The sequence below is a fragment of the Anarrhichthys ocellatus genome, unplaced genomic scaffold, assembly GCF_004355925.1.
Source record: "Anarrhichthys ocellatus isolate YVR2014 unplaced genomic scaffold, GSC_Weel_1.0 scaffold4, whole genome shotgun sequence".
NCBI classification, from domain to species: domain Eukaryota; kingdom Metazoa; phylum Chordata; class Actinopteri; order Perciformes; family Anarhichadidae; genus Anarrhichthys; species Anarrhichthys ocellatus.
The window spans coordinates 15,442,666-15,462,185 of NW_022280034.1; the positions used below are offsets into that span (position 1 = coordinate 15,442,666).

At 41.7% G+C, this 19,520-nt stretch overlaps 2 protein-coding genes across 2 annotated transcripts; both read right to left on the reverse strand.

Moving 5' to 3' along the window:
- Nucleotides 1-2,206: 2,206 nt before the first annotated feature.
- On the reverse strand, nucleotides 2,207-5,432 carry LOC116381514 (Na(+)/H(+) exchange regulatory cofactor NHE-RF1). The gene has a single exon (XM_075447357.1). It carries the CDS (start codon nucleotides 5,153-5,155, stop codon nucleotides 4,670-4,672), a length of 486 nt encoding a protein of 161 aa, XP_075303472.1. The 5' UTR covers nucleotides 5,156-5,432; the 3' UTR covers nucleotides 2,207-4,669.
- Nucleotides 5,433-7,403: 1,971 nt separating this feature from the next.
- LOC116381515 (ras-related protein Rab-37-like) lies at nucleotides 7,404-19,335 on the reverse strand. Its single transcript, XM_031843753.1, has 9 exons — nucleotides 19,085-19,335; nucleotides 13,305-13,415; nucleotides 12,284-12,325; nucleotides 12,053-12,119; nucleotides 11,887-11,939; nucleotides 11,676-11,741; nucleotides 10,223-10,279; nucleotides 10,065-10,141; nucleotides 7,404-9,279 (listed from the first exon to the last, which is right to left on the reverse strand). The coding sequence occupies exons 1-9, from the start codon at nucleotides 19,253-19,255 to the stop codon at nucleotides 9,174-9,176; spliced, it is 750 nt and encodes a 249-aa protein (XP_031699613.1). The 5' UTR covers nucleotides 19,256-19,335; the 3' UTR covers nucleotides 7,404-9,173.
- Between the last annotated feature and the right edge of the window lie 185 nt (nucleotides 19,336-19,520).

Sequence of the window (19,520 nt, forward strand, 5' to 3'; positions counted from 1 at the left end):
ACACACACACACACACACACACACACACACACACACACACACACACAGTCGGTATTTCAGGGTCAGCGTGGCCTCCTTGTTGAGGCGTGAGAGTCCTCTCTCCTTTCCTCCCCTGGCCCGCGAGCCTTTCTCCCCATGCAAACACGGCGGACAAAGCCTCTTTCTGCTGCCGGGGGTCTCTATGGTGACTGACAGAAGGCCCTCGGTGTGCTGGAGGACAGGATGTTACCAAAATATGATGACATGCTCATTTGAGCTTATGCTTTTATCTTCAGGAAAAAAAAAAGAAGCAATCTTTGTGGTATTAGATATCAAAGTCTTTGCCAAGACTATCACCGTGATGATTATTCTTAATTTAGTGTGAAAAACAAACATGTGGTGGCCGAGCACTGCACTGCAATACCAAGTGCAATCAAAAGGCAATCATGTGAAAGGGACTATTGTTTGAGCGGTAACCGCGATTGTGCTCGGGCTCGTTCCACGTCATCACTGGCCAGCTCACTAAAGTGTATCCCACTGTGAGGCCGCTATCAGAGGCCAGTATAGGACCATCAGTCAGGCTCTGCCAAGACTCCCATCAGGGAGGAATGTGGCTGGAGGTTTGCAGCATCCCAGCCAGCCTGGGCTTCTCACTCCACTGGAGGTCGGAGGATTAGTGACGGGGCGTGAGCCGCCTGCATGGAAGGAGACGGAGATCTAGACGTCCCCTTTATAACTGCGGAACAGGGGCCAACATGGAGGAGATCCATGCAGGGAAAGCAGAGGTGTGGATTAGAGTCAGGGAAGTAACGGCAGCTGCCAAATTCTCTCGGCATTTGAGGCCGCACAGAAGGTTGGGGCTAAGGTTAGCTGGCTCTTAGCCTAATGCTACCTAGGAGACAGCATTAAGTAGTTAACTTTGCAGACATTAGATCAATGAGCTCTTGACACAATTTAATTCCTTGCATCAAAGCTTTGGTAGCTTTAATTAATATCATCTTTTGAAATCAATAAAACATCTGTTACATTTTTATGTTGCACTTTCAATTTGACCGTTACAACTCTTGCTTCCAACAGTAGTAGATGGAAATTAAATTTTACTAAATGTGGATGGAAACTTGGCTATTGTTAGGTGGCCGGCATTAAAGTTAGCCTAACATTCCCACTGCTCCTAATTAGCAATAACCTGTTTAGCATTCTAAATGCTACACTTACTGTAGGTCTCGACTCAAAACTTTTTCAGACTTAAGCAAAGAAAATCATGTATTTTGTGACGCTGTTTTTAACTTCACACTAAAGATTTGCTCTAATTTACTTCAATCCCGAGCACAGACCTGCTGACCTCGGGGATTCCACTGAAATGAATTGATTTAACTCAGAAATGTCATTGGGTTATATGCCGGAGCGACCGGATAGTTAGACCAGGATTATGCTTCTGTGAATAAACATGTGTCCGTTGATCAAAACAGAGGAGGGTGTTATGTTTAACCGGCCAAAGCACACACTGAATGGTTGATCCAACTTCCTGTTGGGAGGAGGGTTTATAATGGAAAAGATGTGTTTCAAATTAGAATTTCAACAAAGCATCTGCATATCAGCAATGAGCCGAGTGAAAAGGACGTCACAATACCAAAAGTGTAGTAGTTGATAATAACACCAGGGGAATTCCATGATTCTAATAAAAAAACAAAAACAAACGCCATGTACTTCAACCTACACTCCTTTATTACCGTTTGCATGCTGGTTTATGCAAATGTATTATTAATCTCTGACGATCTGCCTCAAGTTTTCTGCCAAAAACTAACTTTTACAAGACTACATTTCAACACATCATGATATCGTTATAATTCCCCTTTCCCCAATACAATTTGTTTCTGATTAGGGCTTTAATACATCAAAGTGTACTCAATGAAACCTCCATACGTTAGCTGTTAGCTCCATTATTTAGCCAAGCAGGACTGTGTTGCCCAACTGCTGCTAACAGCTAACATTACTAGCTCTCCCCCTACCGATTTCAACATGGGTCTGTTGTAGACGATGTAGTATTATTAGGGACATTTTATGTCACTCCCGGGACAACAGGACGCTGTTAGCCTCGAGCCCGGATCCCTTGGTACAGTACCTGTAGAAAAATGAGTTGGTACAAAGGTATCTGTCCTTGTGACATCTTCCCATATTTGGGAGGGTCCACAATTATAAACACGAGACTGTACAAGCCAACTCCAACACTGCCGACACCCAATGTAGCACCGTACATTGGTAACATGATCCTCACTGTGCACGGCCCTTTTAAACCTTTATCCATTAGCAACAGTGACAGAGTAATCAATAGTGAAAATAACCACTACTTCGAGCCCCAACAACAATCTATAGCTATCCAAGAATGAGAATTTACAATGTAATCCATGAAAGGCACTGACTGCCTACCAGTACATTCATTAGTGGTTTAACGGCCCATTGTTGATCTGGGATCCATACAGATGCCGCCCCCCCCCACGGTTCGGCACCCATGTGAACCGTGGATTAATTAGAGTGTGACATTAACCGTCAGTGTGAAATAAAGTTTTACTGACGATCGTTATCTGCCAATATTCAGTAAAATATGCGATCAGGACATCATTTATGCTTTTCTAATTGGAAAAGCGGTGGAAGCCCCGCTAACGGCTAACGAACGAAGGTTATGATGCGTTCAGGCTCTCTTAAGTGGTATTGGTATTTGGCGAAGGTGAATTATAACGTCATGTGTTCAAATGTAATCTCGTAAAATGTAGCGTTGGTGAGAAACTTGAATAAATAGTTGTTTGAAGGAGAGAAAATTAGCCGTTTACACTAGCTCTAACCAGCTCTAACACATTATTAAACTACTAAGATCTATTTTTATCAATACAAATACAATCTTTTATTTCCTTATCATTTGAATTGTGTGTTTTTATGAAGAAAAAAACCCTCTAAGTTACAATAACAAAGTAAAAGGACAGTTAGAATTATTGATGGTTTACAGACTTCAGAGCGGTTCAAATGATTTTTGAACCGGTGGCAAAGAAATAAATATCCTTCTGGATCCTTGTAGACCAGCTGCTATAATCAAACAATGAAGGGATCTGTATCTGCCAGTATGGATCATCAGCGATCGGCAATTACTATCGACGGCAACAAAACGTGATCAGGGATCTAAAAGTTATATTTGCTCCCTTTTTTCTTTTGTGCTGATCTAATCTGTGACTATTCTCAGCGTACCACACAGACCTCCATAAACACCTCAATAACTAAGCTATTTTATATAGCGGTTACACCACATGTAAAATCAGGGCACAGACTTTGCACTGGCAGATCTTGTCATGTTTATGAGAGAATACCAACACTGTTTCATAACAGACAACAATTTGCCTGGTCTTTCAAAGAGACAGGCTTGTGGTAATACCACGAAAGAAATGTCAAAGTACAGTAATTCAAATTCTTGTGGAGTGGAAGTTCTCAGAGTCCCATACAAGAGCGTCACACCTTTAGCATTGTTGCTAATCCAGCTCTTTTTGTTAGTGTCATCAACAAAGCTCATTCACAAAAAATCTTAAACTATGGTGCCCCTCCATCCAACCTCTTAAGTCTAGACGCTCGAAGCGAGTTCAATAAAAGCGCTATTTTTAAACTCTATTATGTCAAACCATATCTCTCAAATTGCTACCGGGTAATAACAATAGGAGAGTAGACGACGATGTAGTCGCTTGGCATGAATCATAACGACAAAAGCCTCTGGTCCGACAAGCAAAACCTGCCGGGGAATTCAAGATGGAAAGCGGAGAAACTTACAGGCATTCGTATGACAAAGGCTCTGTTCAGCAGGATCGAGTAGAGGCAACTCTCAGTCTCAGCAGGGCACTGGCACTGGAAGTGGCTACTTAATGGGGGGGGGGGGGGGGCGATCTATTTCCACGTAACCTTTTGCAGCTCAGAGGCAGGGGCTGGCCTCAGATCAGATAGGATGATATAAGCCAGGGGCACTGCTGTTTCTGGCTGACGAATATATGACAAGTGAATGGGACTCCTATATGGGATGAGTTGTGTTTTAATGACCATACACTGCAGCTTACGCTCACGTCAACATATAGTGAGATGATGTAAACATGTCAAACATCAGTGGCTAACACCGTCACCATGGTGGCTATCGCTTTAACAGCTCTGGATGTAACATGGGGATTGTAAATGATACCGCAAATTAATGATCACCAATGCTTTATGGCGATATTTTTTTTCCATGTGATTGATTACCTTTATTCATGGAGTGCCTAACTCTTTGAATTACTTTGTGTCCGGATAGTTTGTCAACAAAACAAACTTTTTAAACAAAGGAACTAATTGTGGATAAAAATAGTAATTGTGCAACATAGAAGTAGGTGGACTTTGTTGAGCTGAGGGTGTTTTGTGACAAGCACACACACACAAAACCAAGAAAAATGTATTCTTGGCCTTTGGATAAGTTTCTCAATTGATTTACAACACTATGATACTGTACAGTGATGTGCTGGTTAAAAATTACAGCTCACCTTTTGACTGTCATTTCTCAAGGTGAGATTCATACGTGTGGTCCACATTATATTATATATTATGAACATAACATAATACAATGTAATGTCAAGTTTAGGGGGAAATGAGTGAAGTGGGCAGTACCTTAAATGGAGTGAGTTGCCGTGCTTTACTGTACCTTGGTGCTGGAGCTGACACTCAGCCTCTCCGACCTCTCCGAGGTAGCGTCCCCGTTCTCACGCGGGCCGGGCGTGGACTCCCTCGAGTCCCTCGCGCCGTTGCTCTGCGCGTCCATGCGGTCAGAGTCGCTGTCCCCGCCGGGCAGGGGGATCCCCTCGGAGACGAACTCCCTTCGGCACTGCAGGTTGTGTTTCTCCAGCAGCTTGGCCGTTTCGACGTCGACGACGATAAGCTCCAGAGGCCCGGGGGTGGCCCGTATCCTTGCGACAACTTGCTGGTGGCTCTCGCCCTCCACGCTCTCCCCGTTCACGAACGCCAGGCGGTCGCCCGCGAAAAGCCCAGCTTCGGAGGCGGGAGTGTCCGACTCCACGAGCCGGATAAACTGCCCGGTCTTGCCCTTATCTCCGTGCAGGTGGAACCCGTAGCCGCTGGCTCCTTTCTCCAGCACGCACAGTTTGGGTCGGAGGTTTGACATGTTCTTGCTTTTCTGACCGACGGAAACTTTTCTCGGCGCTATTCGAACCACTTCAGAGCCGTAAAACTGGGAGTTTCACAACAACCATACAAAACAACTCTGACACCTGTTGCGTACGGACTTCGCTCAAGCTCCACTTCCGCTGAACTGAGTCACAGTAAATTTCTGCTTCGCTTTCACTCCGCTCGGTTCTCAGATCCTCCTCTATGAGCAACTATGTTGCAATCTTCCTTCTTCCACCTCCAATCGGACCCCGTCTCGTGCTCAGCGGAGGTGCCCGTGTCAAAGTCGCAGTAAGATTAACACGCGTCATCGTTTTTTTCAAAATAAAAGCTAATTTTAAGACTGCATCACAATTGTTACAATTTTGACGATTTCTGAATATTTTTCTGCGAGAATTTGGATACCTAAACTACAGTGCACGGTTAAACGTTACTGAGAGTGTGTTTTAAAAGCTGAACACTAAGATCATTTAGACAAAAAAGAAGGGTTAGAAATAGGCTTTCCACTGCTAAATGAATGAATACAACGATTGAAAATCATGTGAATGTATCCCTATCAGAGAAGAGGTTTTAAATTAAAATACATGATCAGAAAAAAAAATTGACTTGTTGCCTCATTATTTCTAAATCCTGTCTAAAACAATATTATGGTCTACTGATTAAACCTATTCTTATTTCCTACAAGACTGTACTCTACGTTATTTGTTATACTCAGGTATTTGCACAGGCCACAAAACAGTATTTTAGGAAGTTAATACAAGTCTCATTCACAACAGGAACAGGGGATAATATGAATTAGTTCCGCATAGGCATGCAGTCAGGACCTACTGTGTTGTCCTGAATGTGTTCCTTAGCCTCCTCCTGTTTGAGGAAACATGGGCTTGGCGATGGAATATGATTGGCAAGGTTTACTTTGTTATATCAAAGTAATCTTAACTTTTCTCCACTAACTTCCAGCAACCAACAACTGCAGCACAATTTGGTCAGTGATAGTCAACATAGGAGAGTAAATAGTATCTGATAAAATAAGGACACCACATGTTGTTGACGTCCTCCAAAACGTGAGGTAAATGCATCATAAAGGCACTTAGAAACAACCTCTCCCTTGCTGGAGTTTGTACAAGCTCGAGAACAAAAATGACGTTTAGTAGTACGTTTTATTTTTTTATTTATTCCAGTAAATTTTTCGGAATGCTGATCGCGACACATATGATTGCTTCATGAGTGAAAGATAAAACCAGGCAAAAATCTCTCTCTCTCTCTCACACACACACACACATCCCATTGTGGCTATTGACCACATTGTGCTCCGTTAAAAATAGTTTATTTCTTATGCAGCATACAACACATCAAAGACAACTTTTGGCAGCTTGGTCTGACAAGAAGCAACTGTTAAATGTGTACAAGGTCAAAAGGCAATAATCTGAATTTCTTTTTTTCATTATAAACTGTGTCAGGCCTGAGCATCCCTACAATAATTGACCAATAAGAAACATTTGCAGAAGAGCATTGCATACTGAAAACAGAAGTTCAGGAACCTGCTAGTGTCACAGTAAAAACCTGAACATGGAGCTGTTGTTTTGACATCATTAGTTTCTCAAAGCTGCACTAATGGATATTTGTATATTACCAATGGATCAATGTCTAATGTAAAAGTTATGACCCTCTGGGAATTATCTCTCTTTCAGCGTCTTTAAGTAATTGTTTCGGATGGCTGGTGGGAAATTCTCCTCAAACCACCATACTGTACCTGCCAAAAAGAAGTGTCAGACAGACTCGCTGCTGAACAAAGCGTAGCATTTAGCAGCTAAAGAGCCAGACATTCTCCTCAGGACTTGGTGGAGACCAAAACAGAGCTAAAAGGAAAGTAGACTCATTCTGTGGCCAGACACTCGACTCTCAATAAATGCTGGATGTGTAAATTGTCAACTAGTTTGCCAAAACAATTTATTGTGGCCCAGAACATTTTAACCCATTAATGCAGCTTTTAATGTGTTGATGACGGGGATTTATTTACTAGATCTATTTCAAAACAAAATGTAACCCTGAGTGTTGAGTTAAAATCAGAGGGCTATAATTAATGTTTGTCCTGATACAAATATAAAACAGAGTTAAATATGTTCTGGAGGCAATGCACATAGATTTGGTACATGCAATCCAGCAAACATGCAACTCAAGTTTAAAATCCATAATCAAGCCATAAAAGTATATATATATATATATATATATATATATATATATATATACTTTTTTTCCAAAAAACTGCTCACTCACAAATATAATATGTACATAGATGTTTCCTATATAAAGGACCAAATTGAAAATCCAACCACAGATCATTGTCAACTGGCTCATGAAATGTTTGGTCTTATGCAACAAGCTTCCTCTGGAGACACACATTTCACATGACTAAAACATTTGTGTTCCTCCACATGTTCATAAATAGAGTTGTGGTTACAGTCTTCACATTGGCCTTAACCCCCAGCTGTGTCCTTGAGCTTCTCTTGAGTCAGCGGGCCTTCACCAAGCGGCCGGCTGTCACTTCTCCACAACAGTTCGTCAGGAACACCAGTCTGACCAGCTTATGAACAGACGGGGCTTTTGTCTGTGCGCTTGGCTTTGAATTGCATCCACGACACAGTGTGTGGCCTTTTGTCTGGATCTCTTGGTTTGCATACATACGAGGTTGTTGCAATGTTGACTTTTTGCAAAAGCGGATCCAACCTAAGTCTGCTTTGAGACTGTGTGCTCGTCTTGCGGGTGCCGGTGGTGTGTGGGTGTATGCGGTTTTTAAGTTTCTTCCACTTTGGCAAACTGCTGTCACATCGTTGTACTTCCGTCAGCAGTGACTTAATGGTAAATTAAAAGGAGGAAAAAGTATTGTTGGTCTGAGATAGTCTGAGTCTGATAAGGCAAACAATAATAAAAACATTATTCAAAGAAGCATGAATGATATAATAATAATTGGTTAGATAAGAAGATCGATATCAAGCTCATGTCCGTGCATTTGGTAAGTCGGAACTTTTGCTCTAGTGCCGCCATGGGTTGAGATTTCTGTTTTTTAAGTGAAAAGTCTTCACAAGTGTCCGTGTTTTAGTCTTACAACTTTAACCGTTTCACAGTGTGTTTTTTAGTTCATGGCAGTAAGGTATAACATGTCGGTTGCCTAAACATGTCATATTCAGCGTTGGTTTGTACTTAGCTCCACCCTCTCGTGTCAACTTCTGGTGGCATGAAAAAAACAAGATGGCAACTGCCAAAATGTTAAAGCTCAGGGCTTCAAAATATACCAACTGGTCTATGTTTATGACCAATACGTCGCAACATGGCATTCCCATCAGCCTCAACGGTTTGTGTTTATTGCTAACTATAAATGATAAAAATATATATATTTTTTTTGTGTGTTTGTTATTGTTTAGAAAGGTTTACAAGTATTGTGATTTCAATCTATTACTTCCTCTGCATTAAGTGCTGGGTAAGTCGGTAGGTATGCTAGAAAAAAAGAACACGCGTTTAAGATCTTTGGAGCTGTGGGTGTATTTTTAAACTTCGGACAGAACCAGGCTAGCTGTTTCCTTTAGCATCTAAGCTAAGCTAGACTAACCACATCCTCTGTGCCTAACAGGCAACACAAGAATGGTTTGGATCTTTTCATCTAACTCTCACAAAGAAAGCAGATGGCATAAGGCTTCATTTTCTCAAACAACTTTTTGCATAACATTTCCACTACAAATATTTACACCACGACAGAGGATGTTGTATGTGTGCAGATAGTAAATCCCTCTGAGGCACATGTATTATTTGAGTACAAAACAAATTGAATTGAATTTAGTTGCTGTGTAAACGTCGGCGGCGCGGCTAATCAAAAACCGTGGCTTCTAGCTTGGTTTGTCCTTTTGGCTTTTAGTCTTGAATGAATGGCAGCATCATATTTTGGGAGCAGCAGTGAGTTACGGTAATAGGGCTTCCTCCCACTGAGTACCAGAGAGGTGGGAGGAGGGCTCAGGAGAGGAGATTTAGAAGTAGCTGCAGCAGCCCGACTTCTCCTTCTGTGCTTCAATGTATTCATGAATCTGGAACTTGGGTTCATTGGGATGTTGGACAGCCCGGTGCTTCAGCTCCCTGAAGAACACAACCAGACATCACACAGTTTAGAAAACAGCACAGATGGATTTTTTTTCTCCCTTAAATTAATCCACATTGGTGTTGTCACTATTATTTAGCAGTCAAAGTAAATTATGAGGTATGGGGCAATTTTGCTAACCAAGTGTAGAGATTTTTAATTATTATTAAAATGGGCTCATCTTGTTTACTCAATCTACTCCTATGTTAATTAAAATAATGATATTATATATTATATTTAAAAAATATATTATTCTTAATAATAGCACATTTTTTGCATAATATTCTTAATAAAATCAATAGAAATTGGTATATAATATATTTAATATATTTATTTATGGGTTGAATTGAAAATTTAAAGTCCTTTTAAGAAATAAATTATTGGATGGATCTTATATTCTGTCAATTTTAAGGGCTTTTATTATTTAATGGCCCTTTTACAATCCCAGTTAAATACTTCAAATACATCACTATATTGAATATTTTCACTTTATTTGAATACTGTTCAATTAAATGGCTTACTAAATGGGTTGAAACTGTAGTTAAACATGGGAATTTGCTTATTAATTATTGATACTGAACAAAGGTATTATTTCATCAATAGTAAAGTTTGAATTATTTACATTAATATGTTTCTTTGACACTGTAACCCCTTCAGAGTTATTCTCAATAGATTTTGAAAAAGTATTAAATAATTGAAGTAGTAATTGGTAACCACTTATTAGTTGAGAGGATTGATTAGGGCCAGCGCGTCGTAGTGCACATTCTGTGAGACGCTTTCATACTTGGAAACAGCGGTGAAGGCCAGCTCTACGTTGACCCCCGTCTTGGCACTTGTCTCCATGAAAGGAACCGAGTACTCCTGAGGGAGACGAGGAGGAGCAAACACCGGCGTTAACAGCAGAGTAAGCGACGGTCGTACAGCGGTGAAGGAGATACTCACTCTGGCCAGCCTCTCTCCTTCGTCTCTCCTGATGGCTCTGTCACTGCTCATGTCACCCTGACAGAGAGATGCAGTGCAGTGTGGTTAGAATAGGACATCACATTAAAAAAAATAAAAAAGCACTTACTTGTTTACATTTTTTTGAACAAACCATGCATGATTAAAAAAACAACTTTTCAGACAACAGTAATCCCTGTGGAGTTTTCTTGTCAATAGTATTGATTCATTATAATTCCTCATAATGCATTTGCAAAGACTTGTTTTGGCATATTTTTGAAAACCTTTCCTCACCGTGCACACTGTTAACTTACTTTACGGGTCGCCAATTTGCAAATAGTGGAACAGCGCGAAACTGAGGGATGCCGTATAACCCGACTTTCATTTGAAAGACTGACCTCCATCACAGCAAATTTCCGACTGCGTAAATGTATGTTTGATCACTGAAATTCTTTGTCCCCACTGATGTCAAGCCCCCAGGTCATAGCCAGGTCATAGCCAGGTCATAGCCAGCTGGCTGACGAAATGCGGGAGCATCTTATCAATTTGGTTTACCAAATGAAGGATAATATATGCTCCTCCAGCAGTTGGGAATCGATGAAGATGGTAATGTAGCTGATATGATTTTTTCTTTCTTTTTTTTCATGAAAGCGCAACACGGCGACGTGGATCATTTGCATTTCCCTCACCACACTTCCACAAGGCACCAAAGTGAAACGGCTTCAGAGTTGTTGTGGCAAACATGTTAGGGAACAGCTGTCTTCATACACATCCAGCAGACACAGGAAGCAACACTAGCTTTTATTTGAAGTTATGTTTCTGTCCACTTCACAAAAAGCCCAACATTTTTGGGGTACGTCCACACTAATACATTTTCGTTTTAAAACATCTTTTTTTTAAATGAAAACGATCTCCGTCCACACAGGCGTTTCAGCATCGTTTTAGAAATTATTTCCGTCTTGCTGTCTCTCTCCCCCTCCAACACACATCACAGTTACTTTAAAAACACTTACAAATCAAAGTTTTACTAGATTAAACACACGCCTGTCACTCGTTTTGTTCTCTGTTCTCACTCTCGTAGTTCTGCTGGTGGCTCAAGTCCCTGTCACACTAGAGAGTATTTCTGCTTTTGTTTGTTTACAGTTTATTCATGAACTTCACAATAGTTGTGCTGAACAAAATACATTGCATTGATAAGGAAAAAAGTCTTTCCCTCGCCCTCTTCAAAGCTTCAAAACGTAGGGCAGATAATGCCGCTGGACACGCCCCTTAGGCTACATCCACACTTCTACGTTTCACCAGCTAATTACGAACTGTGTCTGTCTGCTGTGGAGCGCTGTACAACCATGTATTGTATCTCTACTATCATTAGAAACCACAGTTTTTCAGTCAGGCCTCACTAAAAATCACATCATTTTCTATTTTCTCAAGACTTCCAACAATTCCCTCTCCTCACCTTGTTGCCCAGCAACATGATGACTACATCGCTCTGTGCATACTCATGGATCTCTGTTAACCATGCCTGAAAGAAGAGAGACAGACAGACACAAGTCAGTCAGAAAGTGTGTTTAAATTTGGAATGCAAGGTTAATTACAATATCACACACACACACACACACACGCTGTTTCCCATATCCTGCCAGACGGTCGACTTATCCCAGACTTACCCTTATGTTGTCGAAAGAGGTTCTGCTGGTGATGTCGTACAGGAGGAGCAAAGCTTTAGAGGGAAGATGAACGAACACATTATTTATATTGCTGCCCATCTCTACGATCTGTGGGTAAAAGAGCAGCGGAGAGTGCGACGTTGATGACGGTGTATTTTTGCCTCACCATGTGCATCTCTGTAATACGCATGTGTCACACTTCTGAACCTTTCCTGTCCCGCTGTGTCCCAAATCTGAAACAGAAAGGGAAACAAAGAGCTCGGCCTGGTGCCACTTTGCAAAGTCTCATTTTCAGCTGCGACACTGGCGCCCAAGAGGAAACCAGCCTGCGCTCTAAAAATAGGTTGCCATTGTGGGAGCACATCAAGTTTTCACTGGAACTCATTTACTCACTGACCTGTAGTCTGACCTTTACGTCGTCAACAGTCACCACTTTATTCTGGGGGAAGAAGAGAGAGATTTTAATTGATGTTAAAATGGGCACTTCATGGGCACACAGATTAACGCCTGATTAAACTGACGAATGACGTAAAAAGGAAAAAGTTACAGTATCTACCTTCTTCTACCTCTACACCAAAATACATTTAAAATATTCAACAGCAGCACATCTTTGAAGAATCAGTGTCCCTGTTAAACGTGATCTCATCCCTACTCGTCATATTTTATAGAGTATGTCTATACTGTACATTTGTAGTATCTGGACAGATAAGGGCACCGCGTGGTTAACGTTGTGAAACGCTTGCGGTTGACGCTGCAACCCGTGGCTAAAGATGTGAAATGGTGCCGTTACGGTTTAGGCAACAAAACTAATGTGTTAGGTTTTGACTTAAAATAACAAAAAGCCAAAATGACTTCAAAACAGCAGTCCACAAACCAATGGGTGACGTCACAGCGACTACATCCACTTCTTACATACAGTCTGTAGGCCTGGCTACTCTCTGGCCACACACAGACTTAAAGTAGCTTGTTTTCTTGCCTCCAATGAGTTACTGTGCTGGTGCACAACAAAGCAGTTTATTTGGCTGTTGACAGAGTTGACAGTCTGTCTCTTGTCTGGACTCTTATGTAGTTGAGGTGGAGTGCTTCTATTTCCCGAGGGAATCAAAGCTGTGAGTGCTGTAAATTCTCCAGGGTAACGGTACAACTCTCCCTTGAAAGACATGTCCCTGTGGTTGTTGTTTTTTTTTCTTATAATGTTGCAATATTGTGAGCAACATAACCAAAATTCTATTTACCTCCATTGTATAGGAGCGGAGGCCAAAATCTCACACAGATATCTCCAAAGCTGGGCCAATTAAACCCAAACTATCTGCATAACGTTTTTGTGATTTGGGTGAACTGACATTTAAACCTGTGACATCCTCCTTCATTTCAATGAGAGAATGTCCTGTATGTAAAAGGTTTAGGCGAACACATACCGTGAATCCAATGCCCACTGTAGCGGAGAAGGAGCCGGGGATGAACTTCCCCTGATCGAACTGCACCAACAGCGACGTCTTTCCCACTCCACTGTCACCGACCAGGATTGTCTACAGGAAAACAGTCAAAGAAACACATCGCTGTCAGAATCAGCCGAGAATATTTCTTTTCCGGCCGTACCCTCTCAACCATTTCGTTATTTTGGGTTATGAGTCAGCATTTGCGTCACGGTGGACATTTCTGCTCTCGAGCAGCACAAATAATTTTATCTTTTACAAGGGCTTGGCAGTGTACCGCTATCACAGTGTGACTCACAAGCCGGAGGAGATAACCTTCGAGACAATGAAATGAATGAAAGGCAGCATTCAGAAGCGTCCAAGTTAGTCACCAGGGCCAGCAGTCAATACTTCATCTTCTATAGGCCTGTCTTTCATGTGTTGCCCACTTAGAAAAGTCACGCTGAGGTACCCACCACCTCCACACACACACATTATGTGCCCTCCAACTGTGACAGATACAGTACATGAGACACAGCCAGGCTGCTCTCTGTCTTCCCAAAAAAGGGTTTGGACGTTTTGATGCTAAAAAATGCAGCATTAGTGTCTTCACTGTTGAGATAGGTCATTTTTGCTTGGAAGTGTATTCAATTTTTCCCTCTCTGACGTCTGGTATTAACAAGACGTCGAGTTTTGAGTTATAACTGGATGTCCACAAACTGGACAAACTGGAAATAGAAGTAACGTGTACGCCCATGAGGCGACGAGTGTTTGCTACGCAAGCAGTAGAAAGGAAGAAATTCAAAACTGAAGTGAACCTAGTCTGTGGTTGAACTGTCACTCAGTTTAGTCTTGAGGCTTATGAATGATAAAGGCTGAAAGGATTAGAGTTGAGAAGCTGGAGCGGCTTTTCTCAACAGTTACAGGTTTTACAGCCTCCCTTTGATGTCAGCGTTTAGAGGGATTTTGGAAACTCTCAGAAGTGTGTCACTGCTGAGTTTTGGATATAATATGGATGCTGGATCCACAATAATGCATCCTCTGAATTTTCATATGAAATGTATTCAGGCATCGTCGCTAACTTCAGTTAGTTATTCTCTCTGTTGAGAGAAAAAAGTCAGTGCAGCGATTGAAAGAAGGCGTATGTTTAAGACATCCTTTCGTCAGGGATGAAAAGAAGCACGATGGCTTGTTAGGGTAGCTTGTGTGAAAAACGTGGATGGAGAGCTTGATTAATACCTTGGACCTGCCGACAATCTCGCAAACAAATTTTGGGCGTTCTCAAAATTAAAAATTGAAAGGTAAAAGGAAATTTGACTGACAGGTAGTTAATGCATATCTTGCTGGTGATGTAACTCTTGATATAATATGGACTTTGCACTCTGATAACAATCTGACGTGACAGTCCTGTCAGCCTCGCCCACTTGTTACATGTTCAGTGCTTATTAGAACGCTAACACGCTAAAATAGGCGAAGTCTGTCAAGCTTTTCATTCTCAGACTCCACATATGCAGCTCACAATGATAACAGTGGTGGATTTATCATCAAAATTCAGAGAAATGTTTTCCTATGGAGGTAGAAAAACACAGATTTTTCATCTCTAGTCGGCAACTATCAATTTTGGTGACAAATAACAACTGCATGTAGCTAATTGAGCTAACTTTAGCTCCATGAGTTGGTTGAAAACAGATAACTTTTTAATGTTTCTAATTGACTCATTTCCGAAGCAGAATGTTGTAAAAGCTTGTATACTTGTTCGTATTTTCAAACTTCTATTTCTACTGTTCTAAGTGTAGGCTTACAGCGTTTTAGCCTTACCTTTGGCAAAACCAACGCTATCACAGGTAATGTTTGCTGGGTTGGTTGAGTGTAAACTAGGATGACCTACAGTGTGGATGAACCACAGGTTCATGCACATGCATGTGTATCCACTTATGAACACACCTAGGGTTTTCATCAGGATGGGGGACAATTATTTCGGCGCTTAGCACACCTACTGAGCGCACTTTTCAACACCATGGATGGCAGACTTTTGGCTCCAAAATCCAGTATGGGAGTTTATTCGAAAACAGTATAACAACACTTAGGGATTCACAACATCCCGATGGTTACGTCCAATTCTTATATACAGTCTATGCAAGTATCACTCTTACTACAGCCTCATGTGCCAAATCAATGCTTATAGAAAACCGTCACTTGTCAGAGGGTATTTAACACACCGGGGCCGTAAAAAGAGACTCATAATAATGAATCTCTTGAAAATGGATCAGAAAGATAATCACGGAGTGGGCAAACATATAGAGCATAACACAAACCAGCAGCAATACTATTATTTCATCGGCTCCTCCTGCGACTTAATGGCATCTGTTTCCTGTTGCCTGTGCCTACGGTGTAGAAATGTGATAGAATCTGAATTGTAAGTTGCTTTGGATAAATGACTGTAATGTACCAGATGTCACTGAAAGCATGTAACATAATGCCTGCGTGTGTGCATGTGAGGACAGAACCAGAGGAGAAAAACAAGGGTACTTGTAGTATTACACATGGCATCATGTGAAGACGATGAGTGTGTTTGTGGTGGAGGGTGGGATGCTGTTTCCATGGTAACAGAGGTTAGCTGGGAAGTGGGCCTTTCTCATAAACCCCCCCCACACACACACACACGGGAGGCAATTAGGTGATGGTGCTGCAGATGTTCCGGAATCAGACAAGGATGATGCGAACAGAAGCCTCATTAGGAACGTCCATGGAGGCGATCATGGTACAAAAAAAAGAGATTTGCAATCTGAGAAACAGTTAAAGGGAATGGAGAGGATTTGGAGTCATGAGGTTCTGCCGATCTCCTCTGCCTAAGCAATGGGGAAAAAGTCACTTATATCTTCCTGGAGAGTATTAAGTATTAACTCTCGGCACAACGCCGAGAGTGTAATACAGTTTTCATATCGCCTCTAATTTAGACCGTTTGATATGCTGCACAGCTGGAACTGGAATCTACAGACCAGCCACAGATTACTGTAGCTTCCAGTATTAAACGTCTTAATTTACGCTAGTGGCACCATGTGGCGACACACTTGTGAGCTCTTAGAGAGTGGGTGAGAGGGATACATTTTTTCACCATGGTATATGTCATTTTATACCATTGTAGCAATATATATTGTGTGTAAGAAGTGGACGTAGTCACCGTGACGTCACCCATTGGTTTGTGGACTACAGTTTTAAAGCCTTGAGTCAGTCATTTTTGGTCTTCGCCATCTTGGTTTTTTTGGAACCAGCAGTGATTGGGGGGGGGGGGCATTTATAGGCGACCAAAATGTTGTAATTAACTTTCATAAAATGAAAGCACGCCGTGAAAGAGTTAATCGTGGACAACTCCCAGACCTGTCAGTCACAGTAAGCCCGCCCTAAAGCATACTCCTCTTTATGGTCTATTTGACTCTAAATGGACCATAATCTACTAAATGAACATCATGCTGTATTGAGGAAGACTTGAAACTAGAGATTGAGACCATAAACTCATGTTTACAATGTTTACTGAGGTAATAAATCAAGAGAGAAGTAGAGTCATTTTCTCATAGACTTCTATACAATCTGACTTATTTTTGCAACCAGAGGAGTCGCCCCCTGATGGCCAGTGGAGAGAATGCACGTTTAAGACTCATTCACTTTTGGTGTCCAATCCGGAGGTTTCTGCCTGGCTACCAGTGAGACAGAGGACTAATGGGAGAGAGAAAGTGTTCCCCTTAAAGAACTGTCTCAGATTTTGTTTTTTAAAGAGCAGCTTGTATTGCTACAACATGCCCTTTGCTCAGCACCTGCTCCCCCTCACAAGCCTTTACACATGCACTCACACAGGCAAACACTGCTATAAATAAATAAAAATAAAAACGCTTGTTTCTCACAGCGACCAATATTTCAAGAGAAAGTAGGGGCCAACTAACCGAGCTTTAACCGACCCGGCTCCCTCATTCTGAACTGGAAGCCGTTCCTGCAATAATATCATAATATTTCATCGAAGCCCAAAGGGGGTTTCTCCTTTCTTTTTGTTCCGTCTACAGAGGCCAGCTTTCCTGAGCTGGAGGGGATTTGTTCATCACTAATGTCACTATACTCCAGAGCCAAAGGAGCGTGATCAGAGTGAATTTTGACTTAATTCACTCCGACATTGTTATGTTGTGGTAATCGATTTGCGTTTGGTTACTGAATTTGTTACGGCTAGTGTGTTAGAAAAAAACTGACTACGATTGAATATACATTCAGCAGAAAGAGCAACGTTAGCATTAATTTGTAGTCGTGGTTCTCCAACATTCACTCTCTTTTATCTCTGTTTTGGTCTCCACCAATTCCAGAGGGAAATATATATGGAAATATATTTAGCTGCCAAATGCTCCTCTATTTTCACCAGCTTTGCTAACTTGTCTGCCTGCTGATTCGTGCAGAGTTGTTTTTTTCATTGGTGAAACTGAACCAAAACAGTAAAATTGCAGGCCCGCAAATCAAAACAATAAGCTGAAAGATGCTAAACGCTCCCGTCTATATCTTTTCAACTGCCTATATCACACAGTCTTCATCAAGCTAATGGAATTGGTACAGGTGTTGTCACGTGACCAGTAAGTCACATGGGGCGGCGGTTTGGGATATGAGCAGCCTCCAAACAGCCACATAAGGGAGTCTAACAGGGGATTCTCCAGGTACCCGCTAAGTCAGCATTGTCCATCCTGGTCTCCAGTTGTGACCCTTTGACCTGGAGTGCCCTCTGGACCTATAGTCAGGTTACTGGCATTGAGACCCAAACACACTGTTCATATCAAACCAGTTTTAGCCTCTTTGCACTGGTTACCAATCACTTTGAGTCCATTTTAAAATCCTATACTCACTACTCTACTTAGACCATCTCATCCTGTCTTATACAAATCTTTATACGCACTCATTTGTTTGCATAACACAGCTGAAGTTGTGTTACTGCTAGATTTTATGTTTGTTTTATGTTTGTCTTTTATGCATTATTATTATTATTTTTTTAAGTATGATTGTATTTTTAATGAAGTCTCTCTGAACTGGAAATCACTTATTCCCCCTTGCTTGAAAAGTGCTACAGTAAAATGATGATTATGATTATCATTAATAATAATAAAGATGGTTGCCACTTTAGATAGCATTGCTGACACGTTCATCTAATTGGAAAACACAAGTGGATATTACCCTAACATGTTGACAGGGAGACACAACCACCCAGTCTACAGAGACTACAACTAAAGAACACAATTAAAACTTTAAAAAATATATATCTTTAGCCTGTATTGATGATGACAGGTCTCGAGGGGGGTGGAGGGATTCAATGTCTTGCTGGAGAGCATTTCGGTATACGAAGTGACCTCATTTGAGGCTACATTCCAATCCGAAGCAGGAAGCTGTTATGAGTGAATAGCACTGACAGTTCATCACAGCCGGAATTGTGTGATTTTTTATTTTTTTGGATCAGATTTGACGCGCAGCGAGCCTGGAAACCGACCAAGTGAAACGGCAGCAAAGTAAAGATCAGCACCACGGAGAGCGCAAAAAACCCGTCCAGCACCGGAGGCGAACCTACGGCTGTAGGACTTTTGGGGGGTTTAAGTGCATTTCATAAATGCCAGCAAATAAACGTATAAAATAATAAGAAAGAAGAAAAAAAGAGAGTGGGGAAAGCCCATCTTAAAGAAAGCGCAACAAAGTTAAAAATATCAGTTTGTGGCACATCTAAAAACCTTTTATTTATTTATTTTGAATTGTAAACATCGACATACCTTGTGCACGAATTCTTCATCGTATGTCGGAGCCGCCGGAGACTTCGCCTGGCTGTCGGTGGTCTCTCTGGATTCGTACCCGCTATCGGGATGGATCTCCGGGTACGCTGTGGTGTAGTGCGCCGAGATCGGCTCCATCGACTCCATCCGCTCCATCCTGTCGTCCTCCATGCGCGCTTTATTTTTATTTTTCACAACGGAGGAGCCTGCTGAGGAGAATGAGAGCTGACGAAACACGCGGCTCCGCCTCTCTCTGTCTCCCTGACTCTCTCTCTCTCTCTCTCTCTCTCTCTCTCTCTCTCTCTCTCTCTCTCTCTCTCCCTCTCTCTCTCTCTCTCTCTCTCTCTCTCTCTCTCTCTCTCTCTCTCTCTCTCTCTCTCTCTCTCCCTCTCTCTCTCTCTCTCTCTCTCTCTCTCTCTCTCTCTCTCTCTCTCTC

What these genes read in the sequence shown, in the direction of transcription:
- LOC116381515 (XM_031843753.1), bottom strand. Translation starts at nt 19,255, where the DNA reads ATGGAGGACGACAGGATGGAGCGGATGGAGTCGATGGAGCCGATCTCG. An exon ending in TCATGTTGCTGGGCAACAAG is followed by an intron (nt 10,280 to 11,675) that starts GTGAGGAGAGGG and finishes TCTCTCTGTCAG; the next exon opens with GGTGACATGAGCAGTGACAG. An exon ending in GCCTTCACCGCTGTTTCCAA is followed by an intron (nt 9,280 to 10,064) that starts GTATGAAAGCGT and finishes TGTGTTCTTCAG; the next exon opens with GGAGCTGAAGCACCGGGCTG.
- LOC116381514 (XM_075447357.1), bottom strand. Translation starts at nt 5,155, where the DNA reads ATGTCAAACCTCCGACCCAAACTGTGCGTGCTGGAGAAAGGAGCCAGC.